The sequence below is a fragment of the Larimichthys crocea genome, chromosome II (assembly GCF_000972845.2).
Source record: "Larimichthys crocea isolate SSNF chromosome II, L_crocea_2.0, whole genome shotgun sequence".
Taxonomy (NCBI): Eukaryota; Metazoa; Chordata; class Actinopteri; family Sciaenidae; genus Larimichthys; species Larimichthys crocea.
The window spans coordinates 3,091,569-3,114,087 of record NC_040012.1 but is presented as its reverse complement, the minus strand read 5'-3'; the positions used below and the strand labels follow the sequence as shown (position 1 = coordinate 3,114,087).

Below are 22,519 nucleotides of genomic sequence, written 5' to 3'. Positions count from 1 at the left end.
ACACCTTTTGTCCTCTCAGCTCAAAATAACCTTTTATCTAAAAACTATAAATTGTCAATCAATTCTGTGTTACACCTTTAGTCTCTTTAGGGCCAAGACACTTTGTTTACATGAAAGTATACTCTGTTGTATCTTGTAGTGTCTTTTCCAATCCACTATCAGCATAAAATATTCCTAGTAGATTATTTAGATTGGGACAATTATTTTTTTGTACTACACGTTTTCTAAAACTCTTTGTGTTCATATGCAACTTTTGAAGAAATCTGCAGATGAAGTGAAGTTAAATAAACACCTCACTGTGTATTTTGGGCATTTTTCTTCCACTAATCTGAACAAAGAGTTGTGGAAGCAAAGTAGCCCAAAATGAACTTTTTTGGACATCAGAGAAAATATCCTGTCAAATGTGAGCGTGATTGTAAATCACTTTCTGTATCATATAGGTCAAATTAAGTTAACGTTAATGTTGAATGATGGTTGGTTGAAGGTCTTATGTCATCTGAGCAGGGTTGGCTTAAGTCGGGTCACGGCGGGGTCGTGGAGCGGTCATGTGAGAGGTCAGAGGTCAGGTCTGTGTGTGTGTTGTGGCTGCCAGCACTCAGTCATCCAGACAACAGCTGAGCGCTGTAATTACCGCTCCGCCAAGGTCAGCCCGTGTTTTTTGTAAGTGACACAGAAACAGCCCAGGGTTGTAAAGAAGTACAGGATGTATTTGACTTGACGAGTCTCTTTATTATTATTACAAAAAATAGAATTCAGTCGTCATGCAACAAGAAAACGGCACAAACATTTAAAACAAAGCGGCTGATTCTGATACATTATTGAACATTTTGCGGTCACTTGCACTTGTGTGATGCATCATAAACCATGATTATCTAAGGCGACTCTTTTCAAAGCTGCACTCACTGACCCTCTGGCCACTTGTGGACAGTGAAACAAACATGTTTTGACTTATGGCAGACGATACAGAGCCATTGGTGCAAGGACAAATAGATTCAAACACAGTCACTGTGAATGCTGCCAAAAAATGATGTGCACAATGTTTTAATGTTTTACGTAATGGGTGTATGCTCCTTTTAGCATATTTAGTATTTATTTTGATTTTAGCACATGTTTAATTTTTTTTATTTTAGTACATTTTAATGTCTCAGGTATCTTTATTCTTATTTATTCTAACTATTTTAACACTTACTAATCACTTTAACGCTAGGATTTTATTTACGTTGCACTGACTGACTAGAAGCACTTTCAATCTCGTTGTACCTGTGACAATGACAATAAAGATCTATTCTATTCTATTCTATTCTATTCTATTCAAGTAACAAACCAGTAGTAGGTGCAACATTAACACTGTCATTTGAATGGAAGCAAAACTCACTTTCCTTTTAGGTCTGTTTGAGTCTCACAAACTCATGAGAAAAGGCTGAGTCTGACACTATTAGTGACACCAAATCATTCACAGTCATTTGTTTCATTAGTGCAGTTTTACAGCTTCTTACAAATCTTCTACAAAACTTTCTGTGAATTCATGCTTAAGCAAAATATCTATCTGGGCCTATTGAAGGTGGATATAGAGCAGTTTGTGTTTAAAGTCTGTGTAAAGTCAGAATAAATATGAGTTTGTCAGACCAAAGAACTAAGTGTTATTATAAATACATGAATGATTAAAAATATCCACAAGTTTATGAAACTAGCTTCGAAACATCTCCTCTATCTGTTTAGCTCAGGGTGGCCTCAGCGTGTCATCGAGCCACCCTTTAAGGACCGCCCACAAAATCCTGAGACTGAAAACTGGTGAAAAACTGTTTGAACCTCTAACTCCACATTTCAGTGATATATGGTTCAAAGTCTTTTCACGTGTTTTCAGCGACTATCTTCAAATATATTTCATGAATTTTGAAAGAAATCTTGAATGATAAATAGCCACTCTGTCACACCCATGCCCTCTTGTCTTGAGATTCGCTGCTGTCAGACTGTTGGCCCGAGTTCGCCCCAGCTGGAGTGTACTGGCCCAGCTTTTTGACCCCCATAGGTGTCGGCACCCTGGGGATTGGTGGTGGGCCCCTGTCAGGACGAGAGGACAGTGGAGGTCTTAGGTGGCTGTGGAGAACAAAGTGAGTTGGTACTGGAGTGTTCATGGGAGTGGGCGACTGAGACAAGTCCGTCTTAGTATCTCTTCTTTCTGGCATATTGTCATTAGTGGATTCACCATTCACCTTTGTATGAGGAGGTTCACTATTTATAGCTGTAGTGTGTTTTTCATCCTTAAGGCCATTCTTTAAGCCTCCACTCATGCAGATCCCTCTGGTTGAAAGGACATCGCTGTCTTCAGTCATGGTGGTCGCTGTAAACATGCTGCTTTGCTCTCCTTTACTCATCTCCTCCATAAACATCTCCCTTTTCCTCCTCCATCTCACCATCGCCTTCATGGAGCTCATCAGGTCGACCAAACTCAGCAAAATGGACAAGGAGGCCACACCCAGCATGAAGTTGAGCATTAAGGTCTTCTCAGTTGGTCTGGAGATGTAGCATTCGACCCCGGATGTGCAAGGAGCCTCGTAACAGAGGAAGCTCTTAGGAATGGACAAACCAAAGAGAAAAAACTGGCCCGCACCGAAAACCACTTCCAGAAGGATCCGTAGAATTACAACAAGGAAGTAAGCGCAGTAGAAACGCGGCACACCCCATTCACGATGTAGGTCGTGAAGGGGAACTTTATGCAAGGACAGTTCTCTCGAGGATCTCGAGTTCTCAAGGGTGAAAGGCGAACCGCCTTGACTCCTGTTGCAGTAGAAACCCCCAGAATATGACAAAACTTTATGCATGACATAGGTCACAAACAGTACATGGGGAAGACAAAGGAGGATAAGGTGGAAGAGCCAGAGGCGGAAGACGGATACGGGAGCGAATACGTCGAAACACACGTTGGAGCAGCCCGGCTGGATGGTGTTGCAGACAAATCTTTCCTGTTCGTCAATGAAGAGGGTGAAACCAGCCAACAGGAGGACGAGCAGACGTAAAACCAGCATCAACATCCACCAGGTTTTACCTGTGACAGAGAATAGAGGATCAAGAAATGACAAGCAAACATAGCAAAAAAAGATGATGACGAAACGGCAGATAAGCAAATAAGAAGTACTAAACTCTGAGTCAAGAATCAAAACTAAAACTTTTAGTTTTCACGCACAACGTATTTGAAACAAACAAACAAACAAACTGCAACTCTGTTTTCTTGAATCAAGGCCGAAGACTTTTCCATCTGTTGCTGCTTTTTTATTAAATCAAATTTGAACTTTTACTCGCGTTTTACCTTTTTACCTGTGTTGAAATGTGCTATACAAATACTTTGCCTTTCATTACAAATATAAAACATCAAGATCATGACAAAGGGAAAAACACCAAGAAAAGAAAGACATATCAGAAGTATATAACTATGACAGGAAAATCATGCCCAAGCACAAAAATCCAACCAGTTGTTTTAAAACATCTCGTTGTTAAGTCTTAAACACACCTCGGGTTAGGAATAGAAAACATACGAACACTGCTTCATTTCTAATATTTCCAACTGCAAAAGAAAAACTCACCCATGAAGGAAACATTGTGACTGATAGTGATGAAGAGTAGGTTCATCGCTCCCATCTTCCTCTTTGTTTCTTTTAAAATGAATCCAGTTCTTGAGTTGTTGTCTCCTTTAACTTCGGTTCAGAACTGCCGTGTCGACCCTTCGAAGCTCGCCACTAAATACAGTCACCTCGAATGTTTCCTTACTGCTTCTCACTCTCGTCTGCGAAGGCCAGGACCTGTGCACAGAGCACAGGGCTATTCTTACCAGGCTGCCATCAAAGCATTGTTGGGATGTCGAGGTACCGTTGAACCTTAGTGGAAGCTGACAATCATCTGTGGGTCAGCTTGTAATAGATTTAAGCAAGACGGCGACATGGCATACATATTCAAGTAATAATTTTAATCACAAGACAATTAAAGATTATGATAAAGACTTAAATACATAGAAAATAATTATATTTTAGTGTTCTTGACCTCACTGTGAAGGGATAACTAGGAAATAAAGACACTGGCATTGAGTATAACACTTTTTATTTTTACAATTTCCCAAATGTATTGAAGAAAACTTGTTATTTAGCTTCATAACACTGAATACATTTTAAAAAAGCATGTGTGGCCCTTTGCTGACCAGAGTGTGCTTGTTAGAAAACTATTCTGTAAGGTGCAACATAACTCCATCAGTGTATTGGAATAGAGGCATAAATCTTTAATAGTTACCAGTACACGTTTTTTTCAGGGGTGAGGTGACCCACAACCTGAAATGATTTCTGCAACGCTCAAATATCCACTAGATGTCAGCAGAGAGCTGTGTGACCAAAGTCAAAATCTCTGGAAAACTTCTTTATCTTTATTTGATGTTATACAGTCTGAAAAATAAAGACGGTAGTCATTAAGCCCATAATTAAGTCGCCAAACTGGGAATGTATCAGTGACATCTGTGGGAATGTTTGTCACAGTCCTTTATTCGCTCTGGCTCCTTCCATCCGCAATCCGTTTGTCAATCGTCGTCATCTGTGTTTCAGCTCTCGGTATATTCAAACGAGGAGCAGCACAATAAATCAAAAGATGAAACGGACTACCTGAGTATTGAGAGGTAAACTATTAGAAATACTGTAAACTTTCAATAGAAAGATTCCCAAAAGGAGAAAACTTGCTAACACTTTTTTTTTTATTATTATTCTAAGTCCCATCAAAGGAAATAAATAACCAGTGCTATGCTACTGTTGTTTGAAACTCTGCAGGTACTACGGCCGCAACCCTTCACAGAAGTTCATCAACTCAAATAAATAATAGGCTTCATGGTGAAGTCGCGGGGCCGTCTCAAAGGCAGGTTATGTCAAATCTTTCAAAGGAATCAGACACAGACTAGTCTAGACAAACTGATGCTTTAAGACAGATTCATGTCCTAGGAAGTTTTCACAGCTGTCTCGTCCTTCTCGACTGGTCCAAAGCTGGATTCTCTCTGAACAGATGATACAACAACCTGGAAGTCGCTTCTCTCTTTCATGAACAGAAGAGTTGAGGCACTGTGAAGGTATCGTGTTCTCCCTCTCTGGCGTCCACCTCGTCTCCTACAGATCCAGTTTGAAGGTGATTTCACTTTTCAACCACCGCTCCACCGAGTTCCACGTCTCGCTTGGTATTACCTGCGTATCCAAACTGAAGTTTTTTTTTAAAAACTCGACCACATTGGGTCTGTTTCGGTGTCTGCAGCCGGATGTTCAGTGTTCAGTACACTGGCGGATAAACAGTGGTTAGGAGAGGATTGCAGGAACCCATCTGATCCCACAGAGATTGTCCATGCTGGCCGAGCGCTTCCTCGCAGCTCTCCGTACGTCCTTGTACTTGTCATCGCATAGCCTGGAAATAGCCTGAAGAGAGGACATGGACATGGGTTTTTAAAGGCAGAACCAAATGCTCAGTTACTCTCAGTGTCCACAGTATTTCTCTGTGATTAAAATGAGACAATACCGAGGTTAATCAGTGAATTCTGTAGCCACTTTTTGACCAGAAAGAAAAGCAAAAACAGGCACCTGAACATTTCTTTTGTGTATTTATATTCACTGCTGCTTGAAAAAGAAAAAAGTCAATGCCTGCACGTGCTCATCACCTCTGCTTTCATTGACGGATTAAAAAGTCGACTTTTAATAAATCAATGAGGTGAGAGGTGACGCGTCGGTGCCGGGATTGACTTGAATCTTTGGGAGATTTGATTCCCTGCACCACAAAAGGGACAAAGCAAGTGGTGTGTGTGTTACCTTCTACTCAAATTAGTCTGATTAATTGATTTTATTAGCAAAATAATGAATGAATAAATGAAAGCACCTCTAGTTTTTGGGCCTTGTCTCTGCTGAGCGGCTCCAGGGGGAAGCTGAGGTTGTTGGTCTCTGAAAGCGACCGCAGGTCAAAGTAATACTTGGCGTAGACGCTGGACGGCACGTTGATGTTGAACTGCAGCAGCTCCAGAAACTGCCGCTCCAACTCATTCCTGTCAGATATTAAACAAGATATTTACAGAACACCAATACAAATTCACACCTTTAATCCAGCTTTGTTTCCCCTGATGATGTGTCTTCATAATTAACCATCTACAGATGTGAGACTTCCCTTATCCTCGTGTCCTAGCCTGTAAAGATACTGGAAGGATGTTTTCCAGACCTCATCCCTAATCCTCAGTTTTGAGCTAGAGTCCAACCCTCTGGTCGCACCACTGGAGAGGATGACAGGCGCCTGACTCCAATTAAATGCTGCACACTCTCCTTTGTGTCTCTCTTGGCCTAAGACGGAGGGATACCGCCCCATCCACCCAGGCTCTGTGGCTGACAAACAAACCTCAAAAAGATCCGCTACTCAGTTTGTAACTTCCAGCTTATTCTGTTTGCAGCACAGTTTCATAAGGGAAGAACAGGAAGGAGCTTTTTGTTTCAGTTTCAAGCTGATCCCAAACCTAATCCTAACACGAGTTCAATCCCATAACGTGTAATAAACTCACATGTCCTCCACAGTGATATCTTTGAGGATCTGGCAGTAGTCGACGTTCCACACAGCCTGGTCGTCCCAGACTTTGGAGGCCAGCAGGATAGCACCGAGAACGATCCTCTTCCAGTTACCCGGACAGATGTCGATCTCTGCGTAGGTCAGGAGCCTCTCCAGGTACACCTTCACAACAACAACGCAGAGAGAGGAAGATATCAAAAAACACAAGAGATACAAGTCTGGATCCTTCAGTAGTATCAGGAGGTTTATATTCGTTCTGTCCCTGCGTTCATCACTGGTGTCTCAGACAACATTGCTCATTGTCGCCAATTTACACACATCCCCGGCTTGTCTCGACACATCAGGGTGCAATTTCCCCTGCGGCCTAAACAGAAACTGTGTGTGTGTGTGTGCACAGTTCAAGGCAGGTCGCATCTTACTTATGTGTGAAAGCTTTCTGAAGAAGCTGAGCCCAGGAGTGTTTTATGTTATCGTCCACGAAGGACACAGAAAAGGATGGAAGGCGCTGAAAAAAAAAAAAATCTTACCAGTGTGACGATGGCACATTCAGAAGTCAGCTGAGCGGAGCTGAACAACGTCCTGACAAACCGGTAGATCTGCTTCTGCTCCGGATCCTGTTGGTTATAGTCCAACGGCACCTCTGATTTCTGGAGGAAAGCGGTGAAGGAGAGGAGAGGAGGATGTGAGCGTAAAGAAGGTTAAATAAATTTAACACGAACTCAAAAAAAGCAAACCGATGAAGTCTTACTGAAAGAGGATGAAGCCTCTCATCAAATATATCGAGCAGCATTCCTCCATCTGTGTCCCTGACATAAGTGAAAACAGTTTCATTAATTAAAAACTCATTCATGAAATAAGGCTTTAATTTAAGTATTAAAATGACTGAGAATCCACACCTGTTTTTTATATGGTAGTAAATCGCCAGAGCTACGCTGTAAAGAGAAACAAATAAAACATTCGTTAATATATATTTAAATTCAACACATCTGGAGATCATAAAGATCTTCCTGTCCCGTTTTTACCATTTGATGGTGTATTTGAGGTTGGGCTGGCTGACCGTGTTGTCGTCCAGGAAGATGGTGGAGCAGGAGCTGTATTTCCGCTTTGACTTGCCATGCTGCAACACACACACACACACACACACACACACACACACGGTGACTGTTATTAGAGTGAACATGTTTTTTTGTCTGACCCACATAAAGCGTGCCACAGAGAAACGAGAATCAGAATGTGTTCATAGTATCAGCTTCCTTTAAATGGACTACATGCTGGAGACAAAATAAATGTGATTATAATCTGAAATAAGAATTAAAGGAGGTTATCGAATAACAGATTTTAGATCGGTGGATAAAAATGGAAACATGAGCACACTTACATTATTGATGAAGAGATGGTTTTTTCGTTTATCTCGCACTACAAAGAAAAACAGGCGAGTGTTGAGAGGTCACAGTTAAAGAACACGTTACATATAAGATTACAGCTTTGATAGATGGGAGTGAATGTGCTGTTACACCACCAGAGGGAGACAAAGTCACATTTAAAGGCTACTCACCACTCCTGAAGGGAACCTCTGAAAAAAGAAGGAACCAAAAAAAAATTTAATTCTCATAAAGCAGAATATTTTTCAAACATACTTCAACAGCAGGTACAAAATTCAGACGGCCAAACTTCTATTTTAAAGAAAAGTTTTTATGTGTCTGCTCCCTGAAGGAAAGGTTCTCAACTTGAAGGTCAGGGAGCCTCAGGGGGGTCACAAGATAAACCTGAGGTGTCAGGAGAGGTCAAAACATCTCTGCTGCAAAACATAATTCTTCTGATTTCCTCACAGTGATGCAGTTGTTTGCACTGTCACCTCACGGCAAGAAGGTTCCTGGTTGGAACCTCGGCTGAGGCTTCAACCAATGTCAGCTGGGCTTCAGCCCCCCACGACCTTAGTGAGGATAAGCGGTTACAGATATAATGTATGTACGATTTTCTCTTAGGGCTTTATTCTTCGGGACTCTAGAAGCTAACCTGAAATAACTTGAACTTGAACTGATCACAGCTCATACATATATGCAAGCTGTGACGAGTCGCTCGGCTAAAGGTTCAAAAGCCAGAAAGGTTGCAAAGGATGTCTTACTTCCTGTTTTTGGTCCACAATTTGTATCCTGTGTCGTTTCTATCTTGCACCTCTGCTTTGTCACTATTATACTGACCAGATGTTATTGTATTGTCTCTCTGTTCTGTTTGAAAATGTTCATTTTAAGGCCAAAACCAAAGCAAAACAAAACAACTTTACTCATAACTAGCAGCGTTTGTTTCGAGAAATGCAGCTCAAAGTTCTCGAAGCACGATATCAGGATGCGACTGCACACACAATATTTGCTCGTAGGATTAATTCAGTGCTGGATCAGAGGATTTGTTGATTAAAAGACCTTTAACCTTTAAATCCACATGAAGAGAGAGAGAGAGGAACACGTGACTTTTACCTCCAATAATAAAATACTGCAAACGACGAGCAATGATAATAGATCTGATGCACAGCCATCTATCCCTCATGTCAGACATCACAAAGGCTTCTTCTTTGTTTGTTTATCACATGACAGAATATTCTAATATCTGTACGATGCTACGGGTCTAAATGTAACAGCGTAAAGTGTTTATTAGATCATCATTCAGCATCACAAAGCTTTTACTGTCTTGCTGTTTGTTCCCCCGGCCTCTAAGAAAAACGATGATCTCATGCTGTTGTGTTTATGGCTGTAAGAAAGATGTTAATATCTCCTCTGTCACAGTGTGACCAAACCCCCCCTAACAGGATGCTGGAGCTCTCCGTCTGATGCCTCGAAGGCAATGCCATAAATTAGCCACAAAGAAGATCAGAGCTCCTATGTGTACGGTATTAAAGGAAAATCCAAGAGTCTTCTTCAGGAGCTTCATTTATTTGACGATCATGTTAAATGTGATACATGCACGTCAAACTAAAACTAAAGATACTCACCATCGTTCTGGGATTTGCTGAGGAATATGGTGCTGGCCCGCGGATGGTCTGACGGATTGTACTCCATATTCATCTCTGTAAAAACACAAAAGCAAGCTGTGATTCACTCTGTGAGGTGGAAACGGGGATCAGAGACACGTGCAAGCAACATCAACCGTTTTCTGTATCAGAGGGAAGACGTGTACACATTTATTTTTTTTACTGCCTCGTCAGCAAGTCTGGAGAGTCTTGATAGGATTGACGGTCAACACGAATGACTCGACAGTTTCCTCACCTTCAAGATTTCAAAAACAGACTTCCACCTTAAGCCACACTATCAGCAGAGCTCCGGGGACGGCAGCGTTGCTCAGTCAGCTGCTGCTTCAACACAGATTGATGGATTAACAGAAACGTATGGATCCCCCACAACATGAACTTACTTTGATTTATGACCAAATACCTGCAAAACTGACACCTAATTCATGATAATTAGCAAATATTTGCATTCTAACACTAAATTATGAGGATGGCATGCCTGCTAAACATCAGCATGTGAGCGTTATCATTCATAAATGATGTTTAAACTTCCAACAAGCTCCTCCAACTAAAGACTACATGTGTTTCCCTCTGTAGGGCTGCATGACTCTTTATTGACCCTGCGCTCACAAACACATCCTGGCATGATTCACGTTGCCAACCAAAGCTAATCTGGATTGCATCACCGCCTGAGGGCACGAGGCACTGATATAAAAACAAGGAAAGCATTCAGAATATGTGCCCTCATCGTGCATGCCGAGATGTTTTCGCTGTCCCTGTAGATAGCAGCAGCTACGTTGATAAAACGGACAGCGGCGGTTAAATAAAAAGTGTGTGCGTGTTCTTTTCCACAGCCTGCACTGTTAAACAAAAGTTAACAGAAGTGTGATGTGCACTAATTGTGCAAAGGCTGAGCTCTTGCTGAAAAAGCAGCATGATTATGGACAACCAGAGAGTATTTTGCACTCGTAGCTGAAACTCCAGTAGTGTGCTGCATCGAGTGAGATGCCTCCAAAGTGTTTGCTTTTGGTGAAATCAGCATTTAAAAATGCCCGGCATGCAGTCCGCACTGCCAAACATTCTGACTCCTACGATATGACTGTAACAGACCCAGATTAAGATCTGCGCTATTTGATTACAGCACAGATGTTGGGAGAGCAGTAGCACGGCCGATCGTCTGTCTCGGTGACAGCAGCTGCTGTGGGACCACTGACTGCATGGGGGGGGGAATTAACATAAGACCATCAAGCGTGCTAATAACGCTATCCAACATCTAACCGACACACCAGCCTGCAGGCTCCGTTCAGCCGAATCTTGAGGAGGTTCTCGAGCTTAGGGCACGGGGAAATGCAGATGGGGAGCCAGTGTCGTGCCAGAACAGGAGCTGGGCGAGCAAGCAGTGGAACCGTAATCAGAGCTAATGGCGAAGAGACTGAACAGGATGGTAAGAAGAGAAAAGCAAGCACGAAGAGTAACAAAATCGCAACAATACCAATTTCTAAACTATGCTGCTTTAAAGATAAAACAGCATGAACATGTTTTATGAATGGGAATATGACTCTGTGCTTAGGAGGCACAGTGGATAAGAGCACAGAGGGCTGTGGGAATGACGGATGTAATGGGCGTGAGTGTGTACACGTATAATGTGTGCACTCTTGTTTATTATTAGGATGTGGCCCCTATGAAACTTGAGACACTTTGCATTTACAAGAGGAAGCCACTCGACAAACCTGCTGGTGATGATCGTCGCTGAAGAGTTATAAAAAAAGACTCACAGCTGAAACATGAAGAACAATTCAAAGATGCAAAGTCTTTGTGAACTCGCTAAACTCAAATGAACCCAAATGCCGCTTAGTCCCCCTGGTTGTCCAGAAACTGGACACCGCTCTTTTGCTCATTTTTCAGAAACACATCTGATTAGTTCTGGCTCAAGGCCCCCATCAGCTCACCAGACTGAACAGACTGAGCTCGGATTAGACTTGTCCGTTTAGCATCTTATGCAACAGTAATCAGGAGTATCGCTGCGTCTGGCCCCGATTCAACACATTCACACATTAGATCTTAAACAGTAAATGAGCTCAGTGTGTGCGAGCTCAGTGGGGTTGAGAATACGGACTGACCGATAAAGCTTCTGCTCTATTATTTTAAATGATGCACTGCTGTTCCACATGTTGTCCTGGAACTTTGTGGGCCATTGCTTCCATTCAGTAGGTGGTGTTTGGTTGGTATTCATGTGACAATGCAGAAAGAGTTCTTGACTTCTTGTCTCGATCATCCTGTCAGGGGTTATTTTGAAGATCATGGATACATTAAATAAATGATTCACATTGGTCACCTTTCCACAGCTGGCCTGTCAAATCAAACTCACACTTCCCGTCACTGTAGATTTATTTCTGATGTGTCAAACAAGAGTCTATGGCTGCCTGTCACACAGAGCTGACTCAGCTTTTCACTTCAGTTCACAAAAGGAAATATCTCTGCAGGCTGTGACGGGCAGATTTAAGCAGTAAGCATATAGAACAGTGTGGAGGTCAGCGTTCCTGCGTTTCTTTGCCTTGCCTTGAAACACGACATGTGCTTGAAAAGGTGCTCCGTAAAACGCTTTTGATGAACCCGACTGATAAACGAGCATTTCTGAATAAATCTGATAGGACTTGACCTACTAGTCCTACCCACTGGAAATCCCAGAGTGCACAGCAGCTGGTGTCGAGTGTTGATATGTGATATTCACCACCTCAAGTAAACTTTAACGAAGACTCGCGGTCAGCATCTGCACAGTGAAACGGGAGAAGCTCGGCTAACCTATCAACTGGCAAGCCAGGCTGTCTGCCTTACTGCTCTTACATAATGAATTAACAACAGGCGCAGCCTGCTCTTAACGGCCCAATCCATAATTGCGCTATCGTGTTTCTAATATTGCATTTTTTTTGTTTGTTTCTTTCTTTTTCAAATATATCACAACATTCCTGGTGCATAAACCACCGGATGACGATCAAAGCTGATGGACAGGAGTTAGGTTTTGCAGGATTGTAGCGGGTTCGGATTCTGTTGTCGTCTTTGGAGCATCTTGCTGCGTCAGTGTCTCTTTCCTTAAATGTGTCGGTCTCAGCAACGCGCTGCTGCTATCTGTTACCACTGTTTTTTTGTTTTTGAGGATGCATCAGTCCTTTTTTCTCCAGTTCTTTAAAAGAGGTCTAACCAACAAACATCTTTCAGGGTTATGTTTTCAAATTATGAATTTCAAAATGTTGGAGCACAGCAGGTGGATGACCAGGGGATGAATATGGAGTGATATTAAGTTGAATGAATTTGACTTACTGCATGTATGAGAAATAAACAAACAGGACACTGTCCTGCTGACCTTTAATTTACTGAAATTCAACTCGTTGCTTCCTCTATCACTGTTAATGATTCATAAAAATTGTGGTAAAGAGACAAAGTTTGGTAATCACTGCTGTGAAGAACTATAATGCTCCAGTATTTTTTGGTAATCACTGCTGTGAAGAACTATAATGCTCCAGTATTTTCTTCAATGGTTTAAAGCAGCGGTCCCCAACCAGTGGTCATTCGGTACTGGGCCGCACAGAAATATATTCTTCTCCCAATTACATCCGTCTGTGCCTTTTGACACAGGTTAAGACAGGTCAAGACGCTTGTCTTGGTCACGTGATACGTTACCCCAGTTAAGCCCTCAAAGCTTGCAACAAACATCTTTGGAAAGCTTCTTCAACGACCAAAACTAAATTACAGAATAGGCTGGACATAAGGAACACACTTCAGGTGTCATTGTCTCCCATTACTCCTAGATGGGACCGGTTCTTTGCGGAGAAACAAGCTCAGGGCTTCTACTAATTCAGCGAGTTGTATTTTTATGCACTTTATATTTGTTTTTATGCCGGTCGCATCATTTTATCTCGTCGTATTTACCCCCCACACCTTGAGGGCCGGTCCGTGAAAATATTGTCTTACATGAGACCGGTCCATGGTGCAGAAAAGGCCGCTGGTTTAAAGGGTCAGATGGAAACCTCCAGGCCCAAAGACATTTCTCGAGTTCCTACAAGATCCTCAATTTTGAACTACGCTTTTGATTTTTCTACTGAATAGCTCGTTGTTTTGGCCCCTCCAAGCTACACATACTGTCTATAGACTGTATAAAATATACTCGCTCGCTGGTTATCAGATGAGCTTTGACATCCAAGATGACTCTGCCATTGGCTACAAGGCAGGAGACCTTCCAGCTGCACACTAATGTCAATGACGGAGCTGAGTTTGGAGGCTCCATCTACCAGAAGGTGAGCTACAAGCTGCATGGAGACAGCAGCAGTCAACCTGGCCTGGACCACTGGCAGCAACAGCATACGCTTCGGTATTGCAGCCAAAATACCAATACAACAATAACCTTGTTGGTGTTGGGTACACCCAGACACTTAGACCAAGTGTGGTTCTGGTGGATGGCACGAACATCAACGCAGGAGGCCACAAGCTGGGTCTGGGCTTGGAACTGGAAGCCTAAGCTTTCTTTATACTGCGAGAGACTTGGGAATATCAGAAGAATCTGGCCTTAAATGTATGTCCAACTTCCAAAAAGCCATTTTCTGAAAACAAGCTTGGACAAGCCAAGGCTATCTGCGAACACTAAAGTAACAAAGATCTTAAATAAACTGCTAGCTACTGAAGAAAATGGACCTGAGCATTAAGTCGACTGAAACACAACCTGAAAGCACTCTGTGTGCCAGATGTTAAGTAACTGTTAGATAAAATATCAGCAATAACATCTTGATAAGCTCGTACTATTGGTTTCAGCCTCCATGTTAGCTATTTAGCCTTCAAGCATATCTGATTTTCTGAGTCAGATAGCTCCAGGAATGAATCGAAAGAAATGTTGCAGCAATGTATTGTTTAATTAAAAATCTAGTTTTTTTTTTCCACATTGTAATTATTAATTTGCTCCACCTACTGGGATTATTTCCGCCTCGAGAGAAGCTCCGTCTCTGGAAGCTGTTTGAGTTACATCGACAATGTGAACGTGATCCCGGTGTTATTGTTGGAGTCTGCGGTAGCATGAATCCGGATTCGCTCCCATGAAGTCAGTGAACATGTTCACTGTGCAGCCATGCTTATTAATTTTTAGACAGATGTTTGGATTACTTTGAAGTGGATTAATAAACGCATGTGAAAAGGACTCCACGAGGAAGTCACCCGCTCTAATGAGCGAGTTGACTTCTAGTATATTATCCTAATTACATGATGACCAGTTGAAAAAATCTGGTTGGTTGTTCAGTCTTTGCTGCTACTGTTGCACATCTCTGTTCCATCTCCATTATAATGTCACCTGTCAAACAACAAGAGGGTGTTATCCTAACCCCCTTATACTGTTTCAACACACACACACACACACAAAGAGCACATGTCTCGAGTGGTAACGGACCCATCTTGTACAAACAGAACTGACCTGAGCGCATACACGTGTACACATGCACGTAGCCCCATAGTGAGAGTTCCCTGGGAAAGCACTGATCACACACACTCACACGCAACCACAACTGCTTCTTTACATGTAACCCTACTGTTGTGTAGGATTTAGTTGCATCGAGCGCTGTAGTTGCGGATTGCAACCCCCTCCACTCGTCCTCCTGATCCAAGCATGAAGGAGAAACTACAAAAATCCTGAATCTACAGGCAGTGTTTGTGTTAGTTTGTCCCTTTTGGGCTTCTGTAGAAACATGGTGGTGCAGCACAGTGAAGATCAGTGGCTTCTTTCTAAGATACCAAAAACACAACCAGTCTTATTTTCAGGTCATTATATAGATTACTATATTAATAAAGCCTCATAAATCTGACAAACTGGATAATTAACCGCCACACATCACTATTATATTACAACCATAACCATCACCACAGGAACATTTGCTTCTACTACCAGTTCTGCTATTGTCGTTTCATTCAAACAATAGTCTGTATATTACAATAGAACATTTTTATTTAAAGATTCTATTATTTTATTTAGCCCTGTGATGAATTGGCGACTTGTCCAGGGTGTACCCCGCATCTTACGCAATGTCAGCTCGGATCGGCCTCACCCCTGATAAAGGAGAAGTGGTTATGGAAAATGGATGGAGGAAACACTTTTTAAAAAGCAAGAATAGCAAAATGTAAAATTAGAGTTTTTGTAAAAACACACTGTGACCACATTAAACTGTGAACCTGCAGAAAATAGCTCCTTTCTAATCCCGAAGCAAACAAAATCAATAGATCGATCAACTACACTGAACTTATTATTCTATCTCCCTGCTGGTGAAGGTCTTCATTATACCAAGTGTGCCACTAATTGATTATGCATGGTTGCTAAGAGATTCATCAAGGAAGTAGAAAATGATGAAATTTAAACTTTCTTTCCAATGATTGCAGGAAGGAAGGGTTAGACCAGGTGACGCATATGTTGTGTGAGTCTCAAAGTGGTTTTGATGGGTTTTGTAATCACGTCTGACACCCTCCTGTAAGATCTCGTCCTTTATTAATGTAAATCAGATTGTCTTTGTGTGTTTTTCTGCCTCGACAGCTCAAAGCCAACGCGGCTTTCTGAAGTGATAATTAGCGAGATGGAGGTGGTCTTAGTGTGGAGCGGGGAGTAAATTACTCTCTGGTTACTAGTCGATAAATCAAACAGGAGCCCTCCCCTGTGAATATCCTGACCCTGAAAGCGATAATTCATCACAAACAAAGGGAGAAGAAACAAACAAGTCTCCACTTTCTGGTTTCTGGACATCAATTTTTGGCCGCATTTCACAATATTTCCAACTCTAACCTTTAATAAAGCTGTTTCCTGTTTGCCAACATGGTGAGTCTGGTGAAACACATGGCTGCTGCTGCTGCTGCAGTAAAAATAGTAACGGGACTTCTACAGTGGAAAGAATCGGCTGCATTGTGCTACTTCAACAAAACTGTTATATTACTTTATTCCCCCTCTGGACCAAACATTTGAATTGTTATTGTGGCCAGGAAACTGCTGGAAACAGCAACATGATTATTATTATTTATTTATTTATTTTTTAAGTTAATTTGGTTTTCAGGAAAAAAAGAAATCTGTTTGTTTATTGGAGAGAAACGAGGAAACCAAACTGGGAGAAAGAAATCCTAAAATCTTGGTCTCCAGGTGGTAAAAAGAACAAAAATACTGCATGTTTCTCACTTCTTTCCTCGCCTGAGTTCTTGTTGTGATCTTAAAGAAACAGGTTGGCCACCTCTGAAAAAAGATGAGAAGCTGAAGAAACAGGTTGGCCACCTCTGAAAAAAGATGAGAAGCTGCTAATTATTTTTAAAAAATGAAGGCAGGGGCTTGGAGTTATGTAATGTCAATGAGACACCTAATGAAAATGTCTTGTGTGTTCATGTACATTTTATGTACATCGTCTATGGTCTCTCCTCTGATTAGTTTATTTGAATATTCATTGTTTTTAACCTCATCTGACCAGAATTCCTCTGTAATCTAGTTCTTGTCATTTCAGATTTCGTCACCTGCACAGCAGCAGTCCTCTGTGTGTTTCCCTCCCTAACGCCTCACCTGAACGGTCATCTGTCTGCACACCTGCTTCCTATTAGACATCAGTGCAAGTATATGTTCTCCCCTGAGTTACCATTCACACATTTGCCGGGTTGTTGCTGTAGTGTTCCAGTCTTTGGTCGTCTGCCTTGCAGATTCTGCAGGTTGCTAACTGAGGCCTGCTCTCCGACCCTGAAACTACCGTCTGTCCTCGGGCATTTGGACTCTACACTTTGGCTACAGCAACTTCAAGGTTTTTAACAGCAATCAGTAAAAAGATCTAACCACAATTACTGCAAAGGAATAGATCCCAGACGTTACAAAATAAGGTGTGATTATCTGAGATTTCAGCTATAGAGACAGACTGCTGAGGACACAGTGTCTGAATACAGCTGGATAACTTTCCACAGCTCTGCCGCTCTCGATCTATTATGCAAAGATTAAAGATAAACTCTGTGATTGTACAGTAAATATCACATTATTACTTCACAGTGAAGAGGGGGATGAACAAATATTCAAGTTCGAAAACAAGATATCCATCATTTGGAAATCATAACAGCCTGTAGCTGATGAAATTATCCCTCTCTGAGAGCCGAGAGCCTCTGCATTATATCACACAACATGTTTAACGATAAACTTTATTGGCTGTTTTGGAGCAAAACAAGTCGACGTCCAGCCAGCAGCATCGGCTTTCAGCACACACGTTTTAGCTCTTAATATAAAGTAACTGTCACAAAAATCAACCCTCCGAGCACTGTACATAAATATAAGAGCATCAGCTGATGCATGACGCCTCACACAAGCAACAACAGTCATCTTAAGAGAGAGACACAGCAGGCTTTGTCAAAGGAAAGGCCAATCATATGACGGCTTTGTCTCGCTCGCTCTCTCCGTCCGTCTTCCACCTCCAGGGTGGGTTGTCAGTTGCGTTGGTGTCTCTCCATATACAAAATCTGCACAACAAAATAACAAACATTTGCTTTTCAGTTGCAACCACTCAAAGCCTCTAAATCCTACACGATGGACTTTTTCGAATCTAGCCACCGTCTGGTTTGAGACTTTGAACGACTGAGCGAGTAGAGAGTTTTGTTTTACATTCAGATCTCAGATTGTGTCTTTAAATGAACCAGTTGCAGAGGCAAACTGACATTTTATGACTTTCTAAGTTCCAGTGAATGCACTCCAATAGAGAGCACTTTGCACAGTGCTCCAATATTTGACCAAAAATGTGAGCATGTCAACTAGAATCTCTATAAGATGCTCACCAAGGCCACAAAAGCTCCAAAGGATGATCTTGAATCAAACTGAGCTCTTTCCTGAGACTCTATCCACGCTTTAGCTCTGGACAGGCTTCAGGGCTCCAGGTCAGAGAGGTTGGTGGGACGTCACCTCAGGATGCCAAGTCTAAAATCCTCCAAGTGACATAATAGCCCACACCGAGAGAGAAACACAACTGTCTGCTGTCGAGGCGTGATGGGAAAACATGTCACAGTACGGTTTCAGTCAAAAGTTCTCAGAACAACATCGAAGACCAGACAAGACAGTTTACTCAATGAGATCATTAAAGGTTCATCTCAATTTTTCAACTGCCAGCAGCCGATATTATGTTAATTAAAGACATTTCCAGGTAAGGTGAACAAAAGTTTAAAAATTCATTCTTTCCCGCATGTCATTCCCCAATCTCTGTCTCTACCCGCATTCCTGTCACTCTTCAGCTGTCTCTGTCAGAAATAAAGTTTGAAAAGGCCAAAAGAAAATGTAAAAAATCCTGCAATGACTCGAACAAACAAGAAATAATCATCAAGAGTCTGATCAAACCCGAGGCAATACTTCGAGTACTGTACATCCTCAAACGACCGTTCTGCATCATCACACTTCCTGTCATTCCCTCCTGGTTTTACACTGTGACTTTGTGTTCTCGGGCATTTTTAGAGCATGATGATTATTATAGGAAAAGTGCAACAAAACTGAAGAAATGCAGCCATGATTGAAAACTCTCTGAACTTTGCATCAATGTAGAATCAATAGTTCTACTACAAATGACTCAAATAAAAGTTATTGCTGAGCCGTGCACCGCCGTCGTGTTACAAATGTTTCAATGCACAATAGCCAGCCCATCCAATTAGGCACAGATGATGTCTTTGAAAGCAGCACGTCACACTCTAAATTGAGGCGTTAATTCTTGGCAATCATCCGTCCCTCGTGGCTTTTCCTATCTGCTCTGACACAGCTGCCTCCCTGGGCTTTTTCTTTGAGGCACGGGAGGGCGACTGTTGAGTTTTTCTGATGGTGCAGATCATAATGAAGCCCGCTAATCTGCATCATACTGTCTGTGAGCTAATAACAGAGCCAAAGCATTAGACACGCTGCTGTTTGATTCACTGCGCCACGAGGCAGACGGCGTCTTTATCGACTGTCAGTCATCTGTCTCTGAGCCTTCTTCATGTCACTGTTTCTGCTCTTTGAGGGAAGCATCTGGCTCCACACTCGCATCCTCTAATGGCAACGATCCAAAACATTCCCACTTTGCAATGTTACATCGACAATGATATGACACCAGCCCTGCCACAATAAAAACACCAGTGCTCCAGTTAATCGTAATCACAAATGGCACACAGTGTGTAAGTGGAATACACTCCTCAAGATTACAAGAGGAAGTGACGTCAGTGGTCAATAAGGAAGCTGACGGCACAATTAAAGGGATCCACTCAGTTTGGCGACAGATAGTGACGACTGGAAGGCCTCAAACAGCAAAGAGCATCAAATACCATGTGTCATGTACGACCGAAGCTCAGTGCAGAGTAGGAGACTAGTTCATTTTCAGTTTTTAAGGAGTCATGCGGTCACATGAGATACTGGGATCACTTTACAGCAACTACAGTAGAGTAAACAGATCAGAAGATGTTTCACATCGCTCTTTATCCAAGAGAAGTCTGACTAGACAGATGATGTGGCAACCCAGCAGAGAGATACTTTTCCTGTCCTGCCATGTCGGACTGGGATCCAAATATAGTTTATAATATAAGATTATCCAGATTAACCGCTCGCCTTGCTTGGACAAAATCTAATCGACCTGGGATTGTTGAGATTTCAAAGTCCATTCAAAGTCCCAATACCAATGCTGATCATACTTGTATTAGGTGCCACCGGTACCAAGCCACAGTTGGGCATATGTTTTGGGAATGGCCACCTTTGATTACATTCATGGGAGTGTATCTTTGAAGCCTTCTCATCTATTTGCCATAAAACAATTGAAGCTGAATCCAATTACTGTTATTTTCCGGGTTCCTACTAAACGCATAGACATCACTACATCCTAAGCAAACCCCTGTTACTTCTACATGTATTTAATATTTTGAATTTTCTCTCGTTTATTTGTCTTTTCCTCTTTACGTCGATTACTTTTGTACTTTGGGTTGTCCGGGGAGGTGTGAACAACCATGTATTTGAGACTACTACAGATGTTACTAGTGTTACTGTAGCATCCTACATCCCCAAAGACCTAAGACATGAGCCAGAATGAGTGGCTATGGTTACAAAATAAAGTGTGTGTGTACAATAGTCATTGGCCTGATGTATGAGCAGACTTTCTGTGGTGTATTATGCAAAAGAAAATCCCCCCCCCCCACAAAAAAGGGTCTTATATAGTTTCTGAGAAAATCCATTTATATGTATCCTAATGGCTGGCTGCTGGCTGAAAATAGGCAACCCATTTAGTAGACACTTTCCAGTGTGAATGGGTCAATTGTAATGCATATCAGCATGTGTCAATGGAGAGGGGAGGGCGGTGGGGGCTGCGTTCCATAGTTGCAGTTTCTTTCATGCACAGGCTGAAAACAAAGACCAACACAAAGGAGTCTACCCTCATGAACAGGATGTTGTCTGAAGCTCCATATCTCTGCCTGCGAGGACACATGGGAGTGACAAACACACACCACTTATTCCATGTGCACTGATGGCTGATATCGTGCATTTCTGACAAATATAACAAGGGGATGAGTCTGAGCAGAAGCAGCCGTTTCTTACAGGATATGAGAAGAGGTGCGGGTTTTTATATTGGGAGCAGAAGAGGTCAAGATCATCCAAGATTTAAAAGCTGCTCTGCAGCCCTCAGAGGAAAGATATGTTCTGTCCCCAGTATCTCTTCACTGTTCCCATGGGGGTTTAACAGAGAGTTTAAACCTACTTTCCTGCTGTTTTCACTAGTTTGGAGCTCTCATGATAGTGCCCTAATTCTGTCTTCTGGCTTGTATAAGCTTCAGCACTCATTCCATGTGTTGGTGAGTTAAAGAGTTAAAGCCTACAGCATCATGTCATGACACTATTCCTCCTATAAACACAAATCAATCAATGCATTACCATCCAGCTTCATCACCACATGTCCAAAAAATATGATTTAAAGTCCAAACACTGAACATTTTCTGTCTGTTTTGTTTTTTTACCGTCGACGTTCTCCCTGTCGCTGATGTGCTGCAGGTTGCATCCCGTCTCCTCTCTGCTCAGCTCCGACTCCTGGTGGTACGACTCCAGCCTGGAGTGCGCATTTCTGCGGAGCTTTGGGCTGGCAGATACGCAGCAAGAGGTCGTGCTCCCCATCTTTCAACCTTTAGCAACCCCCCCTGAGATAGATGGATAGGTAGGATGTGTGTGTGTTAATCCTTAGAGTTTTTAACGATGGGTCACCAAACACCAAACACCACCACCACCACCGAGGCGAACCGGTCACCGTGGATCACCAGAGCGCATAAGGGTGCATCCGTGTAGCAGCGTCCCTGCGTCCTGTCAGTCGTCGGTGTCCACGGAGAGGCTGTCACAGAGGGATGGGTATGTCACTTCCACCGGTAGTAGCTGATGCGAGGAACGGGCCGACATCGTGAAACAGGACGCATCCTCCACCGGGAAGAGATGAGCGCTGACGGGCGCTCGGTGTGTGTGTGGATCGGTGTTGTGGCTGGCTGTCAGGGCGATAGACCGATAGGGAGGGCTGCAAATCCCGAGAAAAGGTTCCGGTTCAAGTGGGTGGTTACAAAAGAACAGAACAGAGACGACAGAGGAGGAGTGACAGAGCTGATCCGATGATTTATACATGATATGTATCGATCTCTTTTTGTTTTGATTTATTCTAATGCCGATAATATGTCCTGTAACTACATGGGTCGTTAGATGGCAACATACATTGCTGATTAGTCAATGAATTGATTCTTGTGTCAATCAAATTGAAATACAATCTGTGTTCATCATCAAACTATTAATTTTGACAATTAAATGATGTTACCTCCATCCTCAGGGTCTCTGTTAGAGACATTCAGGGTTATGTTAGAGGCTGAAGAGCTTAAATATGAGTTAATTCATGTTTTGACAAAGGTTGGCAAATGTTGTGGAGAAATTGCTGAAGTCAAAGGTCAAGAGGAAAGAAAGTG

The 22,519-nt window shown here is 42.3% G+C and overlaps 2 protein-coding genes across 3 annotated transcripts; both read right to left on the bottom strand.

Annotated features, from left to right (window-relative positions):
- Positions 1-1,928: 1,928 nt before the first annotated feature.
- On the bottom strand, positions 1,929-3,680 carry LOC104937383 (gap junction delta-4 protein). Its single transcript, XM_010753605.3, has 2 exons — positions 3,582-3,680; positions 1,929-3,046 (listed from the first exon to the last, which is right to left on the bottom strand). Exons 1-2 carry the CDS (start codon positions 3,634-3,636, stop codon positions 1,929-1,931), a joined length of 1,173 nt encoding a protein of 390 aa, XP_010751907.3. The 5' UTR covers positions 3,637-3,680.
- Positions 3,681-4,070: 390 nt separating this feature from the next.
- On the bottom strand, positions 4,071-22,164 carry LOC104937381 (cyclin-Y). Of its 2 annotated transcripts, none has more exons than XM_019267386.2 (11): positions 21,542-22,164; positions 9,545-9,619; positions 8,114-8,131; positions 7,937-7,974; positions 7,581-7,675; positions 7,455-7,490; positions 7,307-7,364; positions 7,086-7,205; positions 6,554-6,720; positions 5,887-6,049; positions 4,071-5,432 (listed from the first exon to the last, which is right to left on the bottom strand). In XM_019267386.2, the coding sequence occupies exons 1-11, from the start codon at positions 21,693-21,695 to the stop codon at positions 5,316-5,318; spliced, it is 1,041 nt and encodes a 346-aa protein (XP_019122931.1). In that variant the 5' UTR covers positions 21,696-22,164; the 3' UTR covers positions 4,071-5,315. The 2 variants fall into 2 exon arrangements, with proteins under 2 accessions (XP_019122931.1, XP_027128312.1); XM_027272511.1 differs by lacking the exon at positions 21,542-22,164 and adding an exon at positions 16,749-16,779.
- Positions 22,165-22,519: the final 355 nt, after the last annotated feature.